Genomic DNA, 17,283 nt, shown 5'->3' with positions numbered 1-17,283 from the left:
GATACCAAAAATATTAGGAGATTCACGAATAGCAATGGCTAAAGGTTCTAATGCAATATTAAATAATAAAGGACTTAAAGGACAACCTTGTCTCGTACCACGAGATAATTGAAAAAAAGAGGATCTATAATTATTTGTAAGAACAGAAGCAACAGGTTTATAATGTATTAATTTAATCCATGATATAAAATTAGGACTAAAATTAAAATTTCTCAATGCATTAAATAAGTATGTCCATTCAACTCTATCAAAAGCTTTTTCAGCATCTAATGAGATAACACTTTCTGGGGTTGTGGGTGATGAAGTATAAATTATATTAATCAATTTTCTAACATTAAAAAAGGAATACCGATTCCTAATAAAACCAGTTTGATCTTCTGAAATAATCTGTGATAGTACCTTTTCTAATCTAATGGCTAAAATTTTTGTAAGAATCTTAGAATCTACATTTAATAATGATGTAGGGTGATAAGATGCACATAAAGTAGGATCTTTATCTTTTTTAAGAATTAGAGAAATAGTAGCTTCATAAAAAGATTGAGGTAATCTCTTCTTAACAAACGCGTCATTAAAGATTTCACATAACCAAGGAGAAAGCAAAGAAGAAAAAGTTTTAAAAAATTCTACAATATAACCATCAGGGCCAGGAGCTTTCCCAGAATTCATTGATGAGATAGCCTCTCTTATTTCGGCCATAGAGACAGGAGCATCAAGCAAGCTACGACCTTCATCTATCAGTTTAGGAATATTCAAATTATTAAAAAAAATTATCCATCATGGACAGGTCACCATCAAATTCTGATTGATATAAAGATTTATAAAAATCTTGAAAAGTGTTATTGATTTCTTTATGATCAGTAGTTAAATTACCGTCTTGTTTACGAATTTTAATAATTTGTCGCTTAGTCGAAATAGCTTTTAATTGATTAGCTAACAATTTACCAGTTCGATCACTATGAATATAAAATTGGTCTTGATTAATTGATTCTCAATTGAAGAAGATAATAATAAGCTATGTTCCATTTGAAGCTCAACTCTCTTCTTATAAAGTTCTTTGGTAGGAGTAACGGAATAAATCTTATCAATTTCTTTAATTTTATCTACCAATAAAGCTATATCTAAATATCTTTGTTTTCTTTTACCAACGGAATATGAGATAATTTGTCCACGGATAAAAGCCTTGAAGGAGTCCCAAAGTATTCCTCTATCAATCTCTTCGGTATAGTTTGTTGAAAAAAATAAGTCAATTTGTTGTTTTATGAAGGTAATAAATTCTGGATCTTGAAGCAAAGTAGCGTTGAGTCTCCAAGATCTAGTATTAATGGAAGAGTCCTATAGTTTTTTAACTATTTCCATGAAACTTTGACTAATTGGGGCAGCTACTTAATTGGGCCAAAATGTACTGGTCCCGATATATCCCAATTAATCAGAGTCCACTGTATATACACTCAGTGGTCACTTTGTTAGGTACAGGAGTGGAACCCAGCATGATCTTTGGCTGCTGTGGCTCATCCACTTCAAGGTTCGACATGCTGTGCATTCAGAGATGCTCTTCTGTACACCACTATTGTAACATGTGGTTATTTGAGTTACCGTCACCTTCCTGTCAGCTCAAGCCAGTCTGGCCACTCTCCTCCAACCTCTCTCATTAACAAGGCGTTTTCACCCACAGAACTGCTGCTCACAAGGTGTTTTTTGTTTATGGCACCATTCTCTGTAACTCTAGAGACAGACTGTTGTGCATGAAAATCCCAGGAGGTCAACAGTTTCTTAGATACTTAAACCACCCCATCTGCCACCAATAATTATTCCACCATCAAAGTCACTTAGATCACATTTCTTCGCTATTCTGATGTTTGATCTGAAAAACAACTGAACCTCTTGACCGTGTCTGCATGCTTTTGTGCATTCAGTTGCTGCCACATGATTCTCTGATTAGATATTTGCATTAATGAGCAGGTGTACCCAATAAAGTGGCCACTATATTTCTTATTGTAACTTGTAGTCTTTTTTATCATTTGCACTGAATTGTTGCCACAAAACAACAAATTTCACAGCGTGTACCAGTGAAGTTGAACTTAATTCTTAGACATGTGTACAGCAGCAACGAAAAAAGTACTTGCATTAGCATCACAGCATCATATAAGCAGCATTCATACTAAAACCTAAATTTAACACTTAATTATTCACAATTTTTACTTGAAAGAACACATTGGAACAAAAAAAAAACAAAGTCCATTTTAGTGCAAAGTGAACATAGTGTTGTTAAATTGCTGTGATGAAAGTTTTGTAGGTTGGTCCAAGAATTGAACGGTTGAAGGGAAGTAGCTGTTCTTGAACCTGATGGTGTTTGATTTCAGGCTTCTGTACCTCCTGTTCAATGGTAGTTGCGGAAAATTGCATGGCCCCGATGGTTGAAATCTTTGCTAGATGTTGCCTTACTATGGTGATGTGACTTTCGCTTTGCCAAGGGGATGATAGCCTCCCAGCCCAGCCAAACTTAAGGAACCTCGTTTGGGTGGATGCTACGCGATGCGTCCCCCGTTACAGATCAGTACCACGAAATAACAAATAGTACACAATATGCGATTAAACAATTGAGCTTTACAATTTGTAACTTGACTATATGATTAGTAAAGAAAACAAAAAGAAAAAGGGCCCATTCTCATGAAACAGTCCAATGTGCAATGTTGGAGCTTGCTGATAAGGCAGTTTGTCCACCTCCTCTCCTCATCTCTCCCTGCCAAAAGACTGCAAATACCCGGCTCCCAGACACACAAGAAAGAACAACATCCCAATCATTGGTTAGCATGCCCTGTTATCTCTAGTCATGACCCAAACATTGCTGCTACAGAGAAACCATTACCTCAGCAATGGAACATTACAGAGAAGCCATTACATTAGCAGTGAAACCTTACATCATGTTATAGTGGCACCATTGATACTGAGGTATTGAGCAGAGTCCACAACACTCTGTATTAATCAATTAATTATTTAGAGATACAGCAGAGTAACAGGCCCTCCCAGCCCAATAAGACTGTACCCTCCATTTACACTCGTGACAAATTACCTATGAACCTGCCTGTCTTTGGGATGTGGGAGAAAACTGGAGCATTCAGAGGAAACCATGCAGTCAAGGGGAGAGGTACAAGCTCCTTACAAGCAGTGATTGGAACTGAACCCGGGTCTCCTCTTAAGCATTCCAATTGACACACCACACCATAATGCAAGCAGTCTCGATACTTTCAACAGTACGTCTCTAGATGTTTGTTAGAGTCTTTGGTGACAAGTTGAATCTCTGCAACCTCCTAAGAAATTAAAGATACTAAAAAAATATATAAAAATGCTAAGGCATTGTTTGGAAAATTAGTTCTCCGTGTGTTGTCTAATTTTTTTTCCACTCAAACATTGATTAAGCATTTACTTATTCATAAAATTTCATTAAATCATGGAAGTACAGCACAGGAGCAATGACTTCCACCCATCCTTATCCATACCAATCTATGCTAATCCTATTTCCTTGCATTAGCCCTGTATTCCTCGGTGCCTTTCCTATCTATGTACCCATCCAAACACATTTAAAATCTTGTAATTGTATCTTCCTTCGCTACCTGTACTGACAACTCTTTTGAGATATTCACTATACTTTATGTGGAAACACTTGCCCCTCAAATCTCCTTTAAATTTCTCCCTTCTCACTTTAAACCTCTACTCTCTAGCTCTAGACTTCCATAGCAGGTTTGGGAGTATCAGCAAACCCCCTTCCATAAATCTCCAGCCTCCGCATCTTCCTCACTGGTAAATACTGAAGAGAAGTACTCATTTAAGACCTGTCAAGATTAGCCCTTTGGTTTCCAAAAGGAACTAGCCTTTGCTTCTAATACTGTATGTTGTAAAATGTTGCAGGATTTTTCTGAATCCTACTTAACAAGATCATTTCTTAGCTCAGCTTTTCACTCCTGATTTCTTCCTCAAATGTTCTCCTATATTCTCTATAAATCTCGGGTTGACTTGTTTGATAACAGTTTCATGAACCCAACATGCAATAACTTCTTTTCCCCGATCAAACATACGATATCCTCTGTTAACGAAGGTTCCCCAAATTTGCTCTTTGCCTGTTGTGTGTACGGCGATGTGCTGACTCTGAACTCTCAGTAACTCATTGTTAAGTGTCTTCTGCTTAGAGTCATAAAGTTATACATAAAGAAATCAGACCCTTAGCCCAATTCCTCCTTGCTGACCAAGCTGTCTTCTTGTTCCACATATCCATCACCCTCTGTTTGGGAAAAGCTTGCCTCTTAGGAACTTTTAAAAATCTTTTCCCTCTCACACCAATTTATGCCCTCTAATTTATACTCCTATACCATGGGAAAATTCTGACTATCTCATTTATGCCCCTCATTGCCTTTGTAAACATGGAGCACTGAACTGCCAGTCCTGCCCTTCACTCATATTTCCATATTGCAACAGTATTCTAATTGCATGTGTTGATCCAAGCACTGGGCTCATCCTTCCTACCTGTGAGGCCTCTAGCTTGAATGTAATTAAGCCTCCTGGCTTAATTATTTTTGCTTCCCTTGCTGTCTCTACCTGCTCTTTGCAAAGGATTTGCCTGTTCTATTTTCTACATATGAGTCAGCGTCTCTCTGTGTCATACTGAATCACATCCCTCTGTATCACAGGTTTAAACCCTCCTGAATAGCACTAACAAACTTCCACTATAAAGTTATTGAAGTTCAGATTCAACCAGTTCTCCTTGTACACATCACCCTAACAGAGTTCCTAGTGATCCAAAAATCTGAAACCCTGCCTTTGTCAGCTCTTTAACCTCACATTTATTTCCTGTGTCATTTTATTTCTGACCAGACTAGCTCATGGACTCAATAGCACGGGCACAGGGAGGAATTTTGAGATCCCAGTCCAAGCCATCCTATTTTTCAACTTTCCATTTGACTCCCTAAATTCTTTGCAGGACCTTGTCTTTTTTCTGACGTATGCAGCCAGTACCAACATGGATACAACCTCTGGCTGTAGCATTATCGAGTCCCCTATCACAATTGCTCATCTAGATTTATTTCTTCCCTGTTGTACAAGCAGATCTATCCATGATGCCATTGATCTGGTTGCTGCTGCTTTCCTCTGGGATGCCATAACCCTCCCGGCAACAGTATCCAAAGCGGTACAGCTGGAGAGTGGAGAGTACCTACAGGATACTCTTGGTCTGACTGCCTACCTCTCCTGGCAACCATCCATCTACTGATCCTGGGCAGGGCCACCTCTCTGGTGCTCCTATCTATGGCACCTATGGCTCCTTAGTGAGTCTGACTCCTGCTCCAACTAATCACAGTGGTTTGAGAGAAGGTGTAGCTGGACATACTTGCAAACATAGTCCTCAGGGATATTAGAACTCTCCCTGATTTCATGCGTTTCACAGGAAGAGCATGCTAATTCATTGACTACCATTACTGCACTTCTAGTAACTACTAGATTAAAAGAAAAGGAAAAATCTTTCTTGTCTTACTGTTTGCTTTTCTTCAAAGTCTCAGGATTTTGACCTTAACCACAATACTTTGACCTGCAATGTTGTTGCTAGACCTATCTTTCTTTTTGTACTTCTTAAAGATCTTGCTTTTGGGCACAAACTAAGAAAGCCGGTGGTAGGCGTTACCTTGTTTCCTCTCGTTTTGACTTGCAATTTTCATTATGCAAACCTGCAGACTTCAAAAGTAATTGGCTTCTTATAAAACAATTTGCCATGTTTAGAAACTAACAAGAGAAAATCTGTAGTTGCTGGAAATCAAGGTAACACACACAAGATGCTGGAGGAACTCAGCAAGCCAGACAGCATCTGTGGAAAGGAGTAAACAGTCAATATTTTGGGCCAAGATCCTTCATCAGGACTGGAGAAAAAAAAGATGGAAGATCAGAGTGGGAAGGTGGGGGAGGGGAGGAAGAAATACAAGGTAGTAGGTGATAGGTGAAACTGAGAGAGGGGGAGAGGTGAAGTAAAAAGTTGGGAAATCGATTGGTGAAAGAGGTAAAGGACTGGAGAAGGGGAAGTCTGATAGAGGAGGATGGAAGGCCATTCAAGAAAGGGAAAGAGGAAGAGCACTAGAGGGAGGTGATAGGCAGGTAAGGAGATAAGGTGAGAGAGGGAAATTGGAAAAAGGAATGGTGTCATTACTGGAAATTGGAGAAATTGACATTCATGTCATCAGGTTGGAGGTTGCCCAGATGGAATATAAGGTGTTGCTCCTCTAACCTGAGTGTGGCCTCATCGCAGCAGTAAAGGAGACCATGGACTGATATGTCGGAATGGAAGTAAAATTAAAATGGGTGGCCACCGGGAGATCCTGCTTTTTCTGTCAGATGGAGCGTAGGTGCTTGGCAAAGTGATCTCCAAAGCTACTTTGGATCTCACCAATATACAGGGGGCCACACCGGATATAGTAGATGACTGCAGCAGACTTGCCGATGAAGTGTTGCCTCACCTAGGATTGTTTGGGGCCCTGAATGGTAGTGAGGGACGAAGTGCAGGGGCAAGTGTAGCACTTGTTCTGCATGCAAGGGTAAGTGTAAGTACCAGGGGGGAGATCAGTGAAGACGGATGAGTGGACAAGGGCATCCATCACATTGGGAGTGATTCCTGTGGAAACTGGAAAGGGGAGGGGGAAGGGAACCCACTGGAGATAGCAGAAGTTATGAAATGTTTTGGAATTTATTGACCTCCTATATTGATCCATTTTTTAAAAAATTATATTAATTTTAAACAAAATTAATGAGAAATCCTCATGAAATAAGCAGTACAAGAAATTGATAATCTATGATGAAGGGTCTTTGATCTGAAATGTTAGCTCAGTTTCTCTTTTCACAGATAATACCTGATCTGCTGATCCATTTTTCTGTTAAACAATTGATGCAAAATATTAAGATGTGACATTAATGATGTAATATTAAAGCCTTATAGCTGGAATTAGCTCTGAAATTTTCTAAAGAGCTCTGTAATCTTTAGAGACTCTGAAGGAATACCTTAATGTTCAGTTCAGTCCATTTTCCTGACTGGAATTTTAAAGAAGGTAGTTTTCCTTTTGTTTAATAACTGCAAGTTTTTTTTCAAATTCTTTTGCAATCAGCTACTGGACACATTATACTTGGACCATGCAACAGTTTATGCTGTAGCACAAAGTTGAAAAAAATTGTCTTGTTTGCAGTTGAATAATTTGGAATGATTCTTCAGAGAAATTGAAGTTGTCTGTAAAGTAGCATTCCCAACAGCTGAATTTTTCTATATTCTTATCATTCTTGTTCCCCCTACTGCTTTTCAAACATATTCATGTACCTTACCGTGAACAATTTGCTCTAGGCTGAGCACAGTGCAGAATAAAAGAGTAGGCTGACTTGAATGTTCTTCTTTTTCGTGCAAGGATCTTTATTTCATATCCTGTGCCTTACAGAGCATGGCTTTTAACTGTGTGATTTGGTTTGATATACCAGGCATTTGATGTAGATTGGGGGTTCCCAACCTTTTTTATGATGGGTCCCTACATGAACCAAGGGGCCCATGGACCCCAGGTTGGGAACTCCTGGTATTTATTAATGTAACTCAGATACTTGCTAAACTTGTAAAGCTGGAATTGAACATGATGCAGAAAAAGCTACATTTAATATATTAATTTAGTTATGTTGATGAAACGTACAGAACACTATCATTCAAATAGTGATTTATTAGAAATCTGTAGTACTTAAGATTGCGAATTTGAGCAAGTCTCTGAATTAATGGATCATTAATTGAGTTAATGAATTCAGTGAGTTATGATAAAGGCTATGAAAAAGTTATGAAAAAAGCCATCAATTCAGTGATGGCTCATTGGTGTTTTAAGATTTTCACACAAAATATTGGCATCAGCAGTGATCAAGTTTTGAATGAATTGAAGCTAAAATGTCCTTATTGAGTAGTCACTGAGGCTCCTGCCAAAGCTAGTATACCACAAAGAAAAGCATTTTACTAGATGGTCTACAGAGCCATTTTCCTCGGTTACAATCCTGTGGTCACTGTTGTTTAACTCAAGATTGATTACATTTGAGAATTTAAGATAATGGGATATGTGGTGTAATTTATGACAGTCCCAGGAGAGTCACTGTGGACACAGGGAAAGCTTATCCAATTTGTATTTGTTAGTGAAACTCTTGATTTAATCTTGGTGAGAACTGCATCTTTGCAAAGTAATAATAGTACAAAGACAGTGTGTTCTTCTATATATCCCCCAATTCTTCATTGTAATGGTGCTAAACTGAGAAAGATCATTATGAGCAATTGGTGCTAAACTGAGAAAGATCATTATGGGCAATTACTTATAGACACTGCTGTTCTATGTAGTTGGTTTTTCAAGCTGTTATATATTCTTATTACCTCCAAACAGCATACAGTTTCATAATTTCAAATAGCCTTTCTTCAGGCTTAATCCAGTTACACATACTTGCTTGCTTACCAGTAGATCTTATAGGATATCCATGCAGAGGAATAATGGTATTTAATAACACACTCTATCTCAAACACAGTCCCATTTCTCCAATCCAATGATGTGGAGGACAATTACACCAGCTCCAATATGATCCCGCTGAGCTGGCCCAAATCTGACACCTGAGACCCCTTGTTCTATAAATAATCCACCACGTATTTACCTGTCTTGGTGCATGAATAAAACTATCAACCACAGTCCTTTGGTGCAAATGTTCAAGTGGTATTCTGACATCTTCTGGAATCTGGGTGTATTAGTTTACCCAGCAGTACAAGTAGTTCCTGTCAAATTTGCTGTCTTTTTTTAACAGTACAAAAAGAATGTGGTTGATGCTTTGATTTGCTCCTTTCATTCTTATGCAAGATCAAATATATACACCTTGAAGGGGTAACTCTTGAAATGGCAGGTGTGTTTGAATGGATGTTAATTTTGTTCATTTATGGATGACTGCATATTTTTCTGCTACTCCCTGCCTTCTCCAAGGAATCCTGAATTGGTTTTAAAATCACTTGCCAAGTTAATAGCTAGTTCTGCTCCTAACATCCCTTACTGTAGGTTTTAGGGATTTTACCAGTCATTTTGTAAAGCCTCACGATGAACTGGTACTGCAATAACATCTCCCATTTGTTCATTAAGTTATAATTTTACTCTGAGCTTAAAGTTGCACAGAGTCCAGTTTGATTCAAAACAGGACAAGGTTTTAACAGATGGATTTCTGGGGTGATAAGAAGGTGATGGGAGCTGCTGAATAATGTGATTATTTCTTTACCCAGTTTGGAGAGTCTGGCTAGTTCAGTCATTTGCTTTGTATGTCTGTCCAGATAAAGTGGCCCTTCACACCAGTTAATTACAGAGGGATCCTTGAAAGGATGCATTTGAATATTTCCTTGAAGGTTTTAGCAATGGAAAGCATATTATATGTGAAGAATGAGTAGAAACAAGTTTAAATAAATGTGGAAATTTCATATGAATTGAGGCAGATATATACTAAGGGAATAAAATTAAGAAGTGCTCTAGAGATATTTCAAAATAGGTGAGAAGGGATTAAAGGATTAGCTCAAAAGGTCAACGCTATTCAGATGCTAATCTATTCATGGGGCAAGGGGCTCCAAATAAATTCATTATCGATTCTATTAAAAGTATTGTTCCAGTGACTTGAAAATTGATTAGTTATTGATGGATTTTGGTTAACAATTTTAAGACTAGCAGATTCACACCAAATATGCAGCATACGTTTTAAGACTAAAAAATATTATCCCAGTCCACCAGTCTGGATTCATCTTGCTACGTAACTAGTTTAAGAAATTCAGTAAGAAAATACAATTCAGGCTGTTGTAGTTCATACCTCTGGTACTCCAGCTTGCTTGATTGTGAACTATATTTTCAATTTTTCTCCGAAGTTCTTAGCACCCTCTACCATATCAGAATTGAGTGGAGTATTTGGCAAGTTTCATCTTGTTCTTCCTTTCAAGTGTCAAAGTTGACATCAGGGACTGTTGTGGACTTCGCTTACAGAAACGTGGCTCACTGATCCCTGCCACCATTTTAGACGCAGCGCTGCAACCCGAGGGCTTCACAGTTCACCGTAAAGCTGAGTCGGATGAGTCTTTTAAAGGTAGAGGAAGGGGAGTATGCCTTATGATTACTCATTGAGGTGCACAGATGTGATGGTTCTGCCTCAGTTCTGCTCACCTGACCCGAGACATCGAGTGGTCAAGTGTCATCTGATTTGTCTGTCGCAAGGAGTCAGGCCCTGATGATGTACTGTACCTGGAAGGGCACTGAAAAACCTGTGCCAACTAACTGGTGGGAGTGTTTAAGGACATCTTCGATCTCTCACTTCTGCAGTCGGAGGTCCCCACCTGCTTCAAAAGGGCAGAGATCATACCAGTGCCCAAGAAGAGCAGAGTGAGCTGCCTCAGTGACTATCACCCAGCTGCATCACATCTGCTGTGATGAAGTGCCTTGAGAGGTTGGTCATGGCCAGAATCAACTCCTGTCTAAGCAAGGACCTGGACCTGCTGCAACTTGCCTATCACTACAATAGGTCTACAACAGATGCAATCTCACTGGCACTTTGCTCAGTCTTGGATCACCTGGAAAATAGCAATACCTACATCAGACTGCTGTTGATTAATTATAGCTCAGCGTCCAACACCATCATACCTTCAGTATTAACAAGCCCTAAAACCTGGGTGGCTGTTCCACCCTCTGCAACTGGATCTTTGACTTCTTCACTGGGAGGCCACAATCAGTGTGGGTCATCTCCTTGCTGACAATCAAGGATGCGTGCTTAGGCCACTGCTCTGCTCTCTCTGCGCAAGCGGCTGTGTGGCTAGGTGCAGCTCAAACATCACCGAGAAATTTGCTGATGACACTGGCAGAATTTCAGATGGTGATGAGGAGGCGTACAGGAGTGAAGTACATCAGCTGGTTCAATAGTGTGGCAGCAACAACTTTGCACTCAACCAAGAATTGATTATGGTCTTCAGGAAGGGGAAGTTGAGCAAACACATACCAGTCCTCATCAAAGTATTAGCTGTGGAAAAGGTGAGCAGTTTCAAGTTCCTGGATGTCAACATGTCGGAATATCTATCCTGAGGCCAACACATTGATGCAATTACAAAGAAGGCACAATAGTGGCTATATTTCATTAGGAGTTTGAGGAGATTTGGGATGTCACGAAAGATTCTCACAAATTGGAGAGCATTCTAACTGTTTGCATCACTCTTTGCTATAGAGAGGCCATTGCACAGGATCAGGAAAAGCTGCAGAAAGTTGGAAACTGAGCCAGCTCTGTCATGGGCAATAGCCTCCCCAGTATTGAGGACATCTTCAAAAGGAGATTCTTCAGAAAGGCAGTACCTGTCATTAAGGACCCCCCATCATCTAGGACATGCTGTCTTCCCATTGCTGCCAAAGGGGGAGATACAGGAGACTGAATACACACACTTAATATTTTAGGAATAGCATCTTCCATTCTGTTATTAGATTTCTGAATGGACAATGAACCCATGTACTGTATATTATCTCAGTTTTTCTTTTTTTGCTCTCTTTTTCCATTTTTTAATTTAATTTTTATTGATCAATGGATTCCGGTTAATTGGTGCATTGGTTAATCAAGGTTAACCCATTTGGGATAGATCTTAAAGAATGAAAACTAATCGAAAAAATGGGGTTGGGGAATTCCCGTTGTTTATTGGGAAACGATGTCACTTAATTGGAGTAGAAGACAGTTGCTGAACAGTTTCTAACTAGTGTCAGTCATGTGAACTTCTGTGGCTGTTAGATACTATACCATGCTTCGAGCAAACACTTTATAAATAATGTCAGATGCATGTATTTGTGCTCACGAAACAGAGATTTTTGTCACTGATAGTTGACGCGAAATAAGCAGTAAGACAATTTAAACAACATACACAAAATGCTGGTGGAATGCAGCAGGCCAGGCAGCATCTATAAGGAGAAGAAATTTGCTGATGACACTGGCAGAATTTCAGATGGTGATGAGGAGGCGTACAGGAGTGAAGTACATCAGCTGGTTCAATAGTGTGGCAGCAACAACTTTGCACTCAACCAACTCAACCGGTTTTGGACCGAGACCCTTTGTCAGGACTAGCTGATAGGAAAGATAGTAAGAGATTTGAAAGTAGTGGCGGGAGGGGGAAATGCAAAATGATAGGAGAAGACCAGAGGGGGTGGGATGAAGCTAAGAGCTGGAAAGGTGATTGGCGAAAGTGATACAGAGCTGGAGAAGGGAAAGGATCATGGGACGGGGCAGGCCTCAGGAGAAAGAAAAGGGGAGGGGGGGAGCACCAGAGGGAGATGGAGAACAGGCAGAGTGATGGGCAGAGAGAGAGAGGAAAAAAAACAAACAACTAAATATGTCAGGGATGGGGTAAGAAAGGGAGGAGGGGCATTAACGGAAATTAGGGAAGTCAATGTTCATGCCATCAGGTTGGAGGCTACCCAGCCGGTATATAAGGTGTTGTTCCTCCAACCTGAGTTTGGGTTCATTTTGACAGTAGAGGAGGCCATGGATAGACATATCAGAATGGGAATGGGACTTGGAATTAAAATGTGTGGTCACTGGGAGATTCCCGCACATCTGCCCTCACCCCATCCGCCCGCCACTTCACTCGTGATAGGGTTCCCCTTGTGCTCACCTACCACCCCACAAGCCTCCAGGTCCAACGTATAATTCTCCATAACTTCCGCCACCTCCAATGGGATCCCACTACCAAGCACATCTTTCCCTCCCCTCCTTTTTCTGCTTTCCGCAGGAATCGCTCCCTACGTGACTCCCTTGTCCACTCGTTTCCCCCCCCCCCCATCCCTTCCCACCGATCTCCCTCCTGGCAGTTATCCTTGTAAGTGGAACAAGTGCTGCACCTACCCTTACACTTCCTCCCTCACCACCATTCAGGGCCGCGGACAGTCCTTCCAGGTGAGGCGACACTTCACCTGTGAGTCGGCTGGTGTGGTATACTGCGTCCGGTGCTCCCGGTGTGGCCTTTTATATTTTGGTGAGACCCAACTCAGACTGGGAGATTGTTTCGCTGAACACCTATGCTTGGTCCGCCAGAGAAAGCAGGATCTCCCAGTGGCCACACATTTTAATTCCATGTCCCATTCCCATTCTGATATCTCTATCCATGGCCTCCTCTACTGTCAAAATGAAGCCACACTCAGGTTGGAGGAACAACACCTTATATACCGGCTGGGTAGCCTCCAAACTGATGGCATGAACATTGATTTCTCGAACTTCCATTAATGCCCCTCCTCCCCTTCTTACCCCTTCCCTGACATATTTAGTTGTTTGTTTTTTTTCTCTCTCTCTGCCCATCATTCTGACTGTTCTCCATCTCCCTCTGGTGCTCCCCCCCTCCCCTTTTCTTTCTCCCGAGGCCTCCCGTCCCATGATCCTTTCCCTTCTCCAGCTCTGTATCACTTTCGCCAATCACCTTTCTAACTCTCAGCTTCATCCCACCCCCTCCGGTCTTCTCCTATCATTTCGCATTTCCCCCTCCCCCCCCCCCCCACTACTTTCAAATCTCTCACTAGCTTTCCTTTCAGTTAGTCCTGACGAAGGGTCTCGGCCCGAAACGTCAACAGTGCTTCTCCTTATAGATGCTGCCTGGCCTGCTGCGTTCCACCAGCATTTTGTGTGTGTTGCTTGAATTTCCAGCATCTGCAGATTTCCTCGTGTTTGCTCAGACAATTTAAAACTGTTTTGCTGACTGTGGCTTCAAGCATTCAGGCTTGGAGATGCAATGAATGGCCAGGACTGCAAATGAAACAATTTCACTATTTCAATACATTAATAACTATGAAGAATATGAAGGTATCAGCAATTTTCTTGTATGTTACAATAAAAATGAAGATTTGGAGGATGCAATTGTCAAAAACATTGTATGAGGTTAGTCCCTTATCAGCACTGGTGTTTGCGTTAATTTTGTTCATTTTCAGCCAATCAAAAGAACACAGCAGCGTGTTGGTTGTCTGTCGTATCCGACAGTGGCAGTGAAACCAGTGCAGGTGAATCTTTAGAACGGACAAGTTGTTGCACTGGGACAGTTCCACTCTCTCAACCATGGAAGTCCAGGTCCAGTGTTATGAGTAGTCATCACAAACTGGGGTTTTCCTTGATTGCAGTGGAAAACCATAACTTCTTGTGCCTTGTCTCTCGCTCTCCCTGAAGTGATGCAGAACCGCCTTCTTGGCTGTTGCATCTCATCTGCCAGTCTGCCAGAGCTTACTTTGTACGCTAGGACAGCCATATCCCTATATCACTGTACTCCTAGACCCACTAGAGAGCCAAAGGTGGGTGACCTACCCCAGAATGGGTAGGACAAGCCCCTTCACCAGAGGTGCAACCCCTCTGTGGACTCCCCATACACAGCAGCCAGTGTTGGATGAATTCCTCCATTGATAGCTATTAGAAAATAATGCACAGTTTTATAGTACTGTAGTAACATTGGTAGTGTTCTTTTTGTTCTGTATTTCATTTAAATACATAACTTATTACTTAGCTAAATGGTAGTTTTTTTATGCCTTTTTAACTATTTCCATAAAACTTCAGCTAACTGGAACAACCACTTACTTGGGTCAAGACATACTGGTCCCGATGTCCAGTTTGTGCTGTTTCAGACACACAAGCCGCACTGGGGGCAGCACTGGGGCCCACAGGGGACTGTATTGGCTCCCTTCCTGTTTACCCTGCGTACCTCAGGCTTTAGATGCAACACTGAGTCACGTCATTTGCAGAAATTCTCTGATGACTCAGCAATAGTTGGGTGTATTAAGGGAGGACAGGAGGATGAATACAGGGCCGTGGTGGAGCACGTTGTCAAACGGTGCAAAGTGAATCATCTGCAGATCAACATCAGTAAGACAAAGGGCTTTAGGAAGCCTAAGCCTGCACTGCTCCCTGTTACAGTTGTGGTGAGGACGTGGATGTGGCGAGGATCTACAAGTACTTGGGGGTGCATCTGAATGGCAGACTTGAGTAGAGCATCAACACAGAGGCTGTGTACAAGAAGGGTCAGAGGCACCTCTACTTCCTGAGGAGACTGAGGTCCTTTGGAGTACACAGGCCTCTCCATCACATGTTCTACCAGTCTGTTGTCATCAGTACAATCTTCTATGCAGTGATGTGTTGGAGCAATGGCATCAACATGGGTGATGCCAACAAGCTCAATAAACTAATTAGAAAGGCTGGCTCTGTTATCGGAGTCAAATTGGACACACTGGAGGCTGTGGTAGAACAAAGGATCCTGCAGAAAATCCCGGTAATTCTTGACAATATTTCCTCACCCTTTGCATGCCACCTTAGCTGAACAGAAGAACACTTATAGTAATAGACTAAGACAACTGTACTGCTCCAAAGAATGCTATATGAGGTCATTCTTACCCTCGGCCATTAGGCTCTATAATGAGTCGACCTATAGCCAGGGAAGTGATGACCCTCTCCTGTTAGACTGTTTGAGGTAAATTTTTTTTATTCTTTCTTACTTCTCTTCTAATATTTGTATATATGAGCACTAGTAATGCTACTGTGACACTGTAATTTCCTGTGGGATCAATAAAATATCCATCTATGTGTCCCAAATAACTGGAATCCAATGTTTATTTCTTATTGTAATTTATGTATTTTTTGATTATGTACTACACTGAATACCTGCCACAAAACAACATCATAGGCCAGTGTTATTAAACCTGATTCTGATTGTATATTGTAGGCTAGTTCCCGTGACACTGTTTCCAGGAAGAATAGAGGACTACTTCCTGACATTTTAGCCAATACTTGTCACACTGAACAGAATCCAAACAGTTCAATTGGTCATTTTCTCTGTCAAATTAATTGCTGCATTTCTTGCATTAGTGCTGTGCATACATTTCTTAAGTTAATTGGGATTTCCTGGGATTGTCAAAATCGGATCTGTTTTTCTCTGCAACCTGTGATTTTCCTGACATGGCACACATGATCAACATAATTAAAATCCCCACTCACTCTAGACATTCTCTCTTACTGCGTCCCCCCTCTCCAGTCGGGCAGAAGATACAAAAGCCTGAAAGCACTTACCACCAGGCTCAAAAACAGCTTCGGTCCTGCTGTTATAAGACTATTGAACAGTCCCCTAGTTTGATAAAATAGACGATTAACCTCACAATCGACCTCATTACGACCTTGCACCTTATTGTCTACCAGCACTAGACTTTTTCTGTAGCTGTTACAGTTTATTCTGCACTCTGCGATTGCTTTCCCTTCTGCTACCCCAATCTGCTAATGTGACAAAATAATCTGTATAGACAGGATGCAAAACAAAGTTCTTTCACTGTCCCTTGGTATGTGTGACAAGAATAAACCAATTTGCCAATTTATGATCTACTGGGAGTCTAAGGAGGAACCTTTCACTAACTACTGCCACGATTCTTTGTCTCTAAGTTTCAGACACAATTGTTAGTAACATTTGGAAAAATATAATGAGAATATGTCAGTTTTTCAATTATCTTTTTTTAAAAATAAATTGAGGATTGTGCCTTATTAGCAGCCAAACCACAAAATAAATTTGAGAGTGTGCCCAGGTGTCCTTTTCAATTACGATTTTTTCATACTGTTACAGGCCAGGATCATAGTTTGTAAGCTTGAAAGACTAAATAACTAAGTAATTATACAGGTTAAATAAATTGGAATGAGTTGTAGTGAAAGGGCATCTGCTTATTCTGCTGGAGAGTCCGGATATAAAAGACATGAAAAACCGGCTTATCCTCAGTTTCAAGAGTACAGGATATAATCCTACACTTAACAATAGTTGTCAGAAAATTTAAGATTGAAGTAATCATTTTCATTTTATGCTTGCTTCCAGGTTATTCTCTGCCAACAACAAACAGTGCTGCTACTGAGGTGGAAATTATTCAGAAAGTTTCTGGCTTTGCCCCAAGTGTTGAAGGACCTCTGCAACACTACGACGCATTGGCCAGGCAAGGCAGTATAAAGCACGATGAACATCAGAGAAGGGTCGTGCAGTGTTTACAGGAACTTCACGAATTGCTTAAAGGATACAATCCCATTCAGAAGAATTTCTTTTCACAGGTAAGGTCAGAAGTTGAGAAGGAGGCCTCAGTAACGTAGTGATTAGCACGATGCTATTCCAGCACAGGGTGTGTCGGAGTTTGGAGCTCAGTGCTGGTGGTGTCTGTAAGGAGTCTCCGTAAGTCCTCCCCATGGAATGTGTGTGTTTTCCCCTGGTGCTGCAGTTTT

At 40.9% G+C, this 17,283-nt stretch overlaps 1 protein-coding gene across 1 annotated transcript in view; it reads left to right on the top strand.

The window, feature by feature from the left end:
* Nucleotides 1–17,283, top strand: part of afg1lb (AFG1 like ATPase b) — a 157,763-nt gene that overhangs the window by 37,792 nt on the left and 102,688 nt on the right. Inside the window, exon 2 of the mRNA XM_059982993.1 lies at nucleotides 16,889–17,115. Coding sequence (XP_059838976.1) covers nucleotides 16,889–17,115 — 227 coding nt within the window. The remainder of the gene's footprint in view (nucleotides 1–16,888; nucleotides 17,116–17,283) is intronic.

Source organism: Hypanus sabinus, chromosome 10, assembly GCF_030144855.1.
Source record: "Hypanus sabinus isolate sHypSab1 chromosome 10, sHypSab1.hap1, whole genome shotgun sequence".
Taxonomy (NCBI): domain Eukaryota; kingdom Metazoa; phylum Chordata; class Chondrichthyes; order Myliobatiformes; family Dasyatidae; genus Hypanus; species Hypanus sabinus.
The sequence above is the reverse complement of the archived record's forward strand: the minus strand, read 5'-3'. Positions and strand labels throughout refer to the sequence as shown.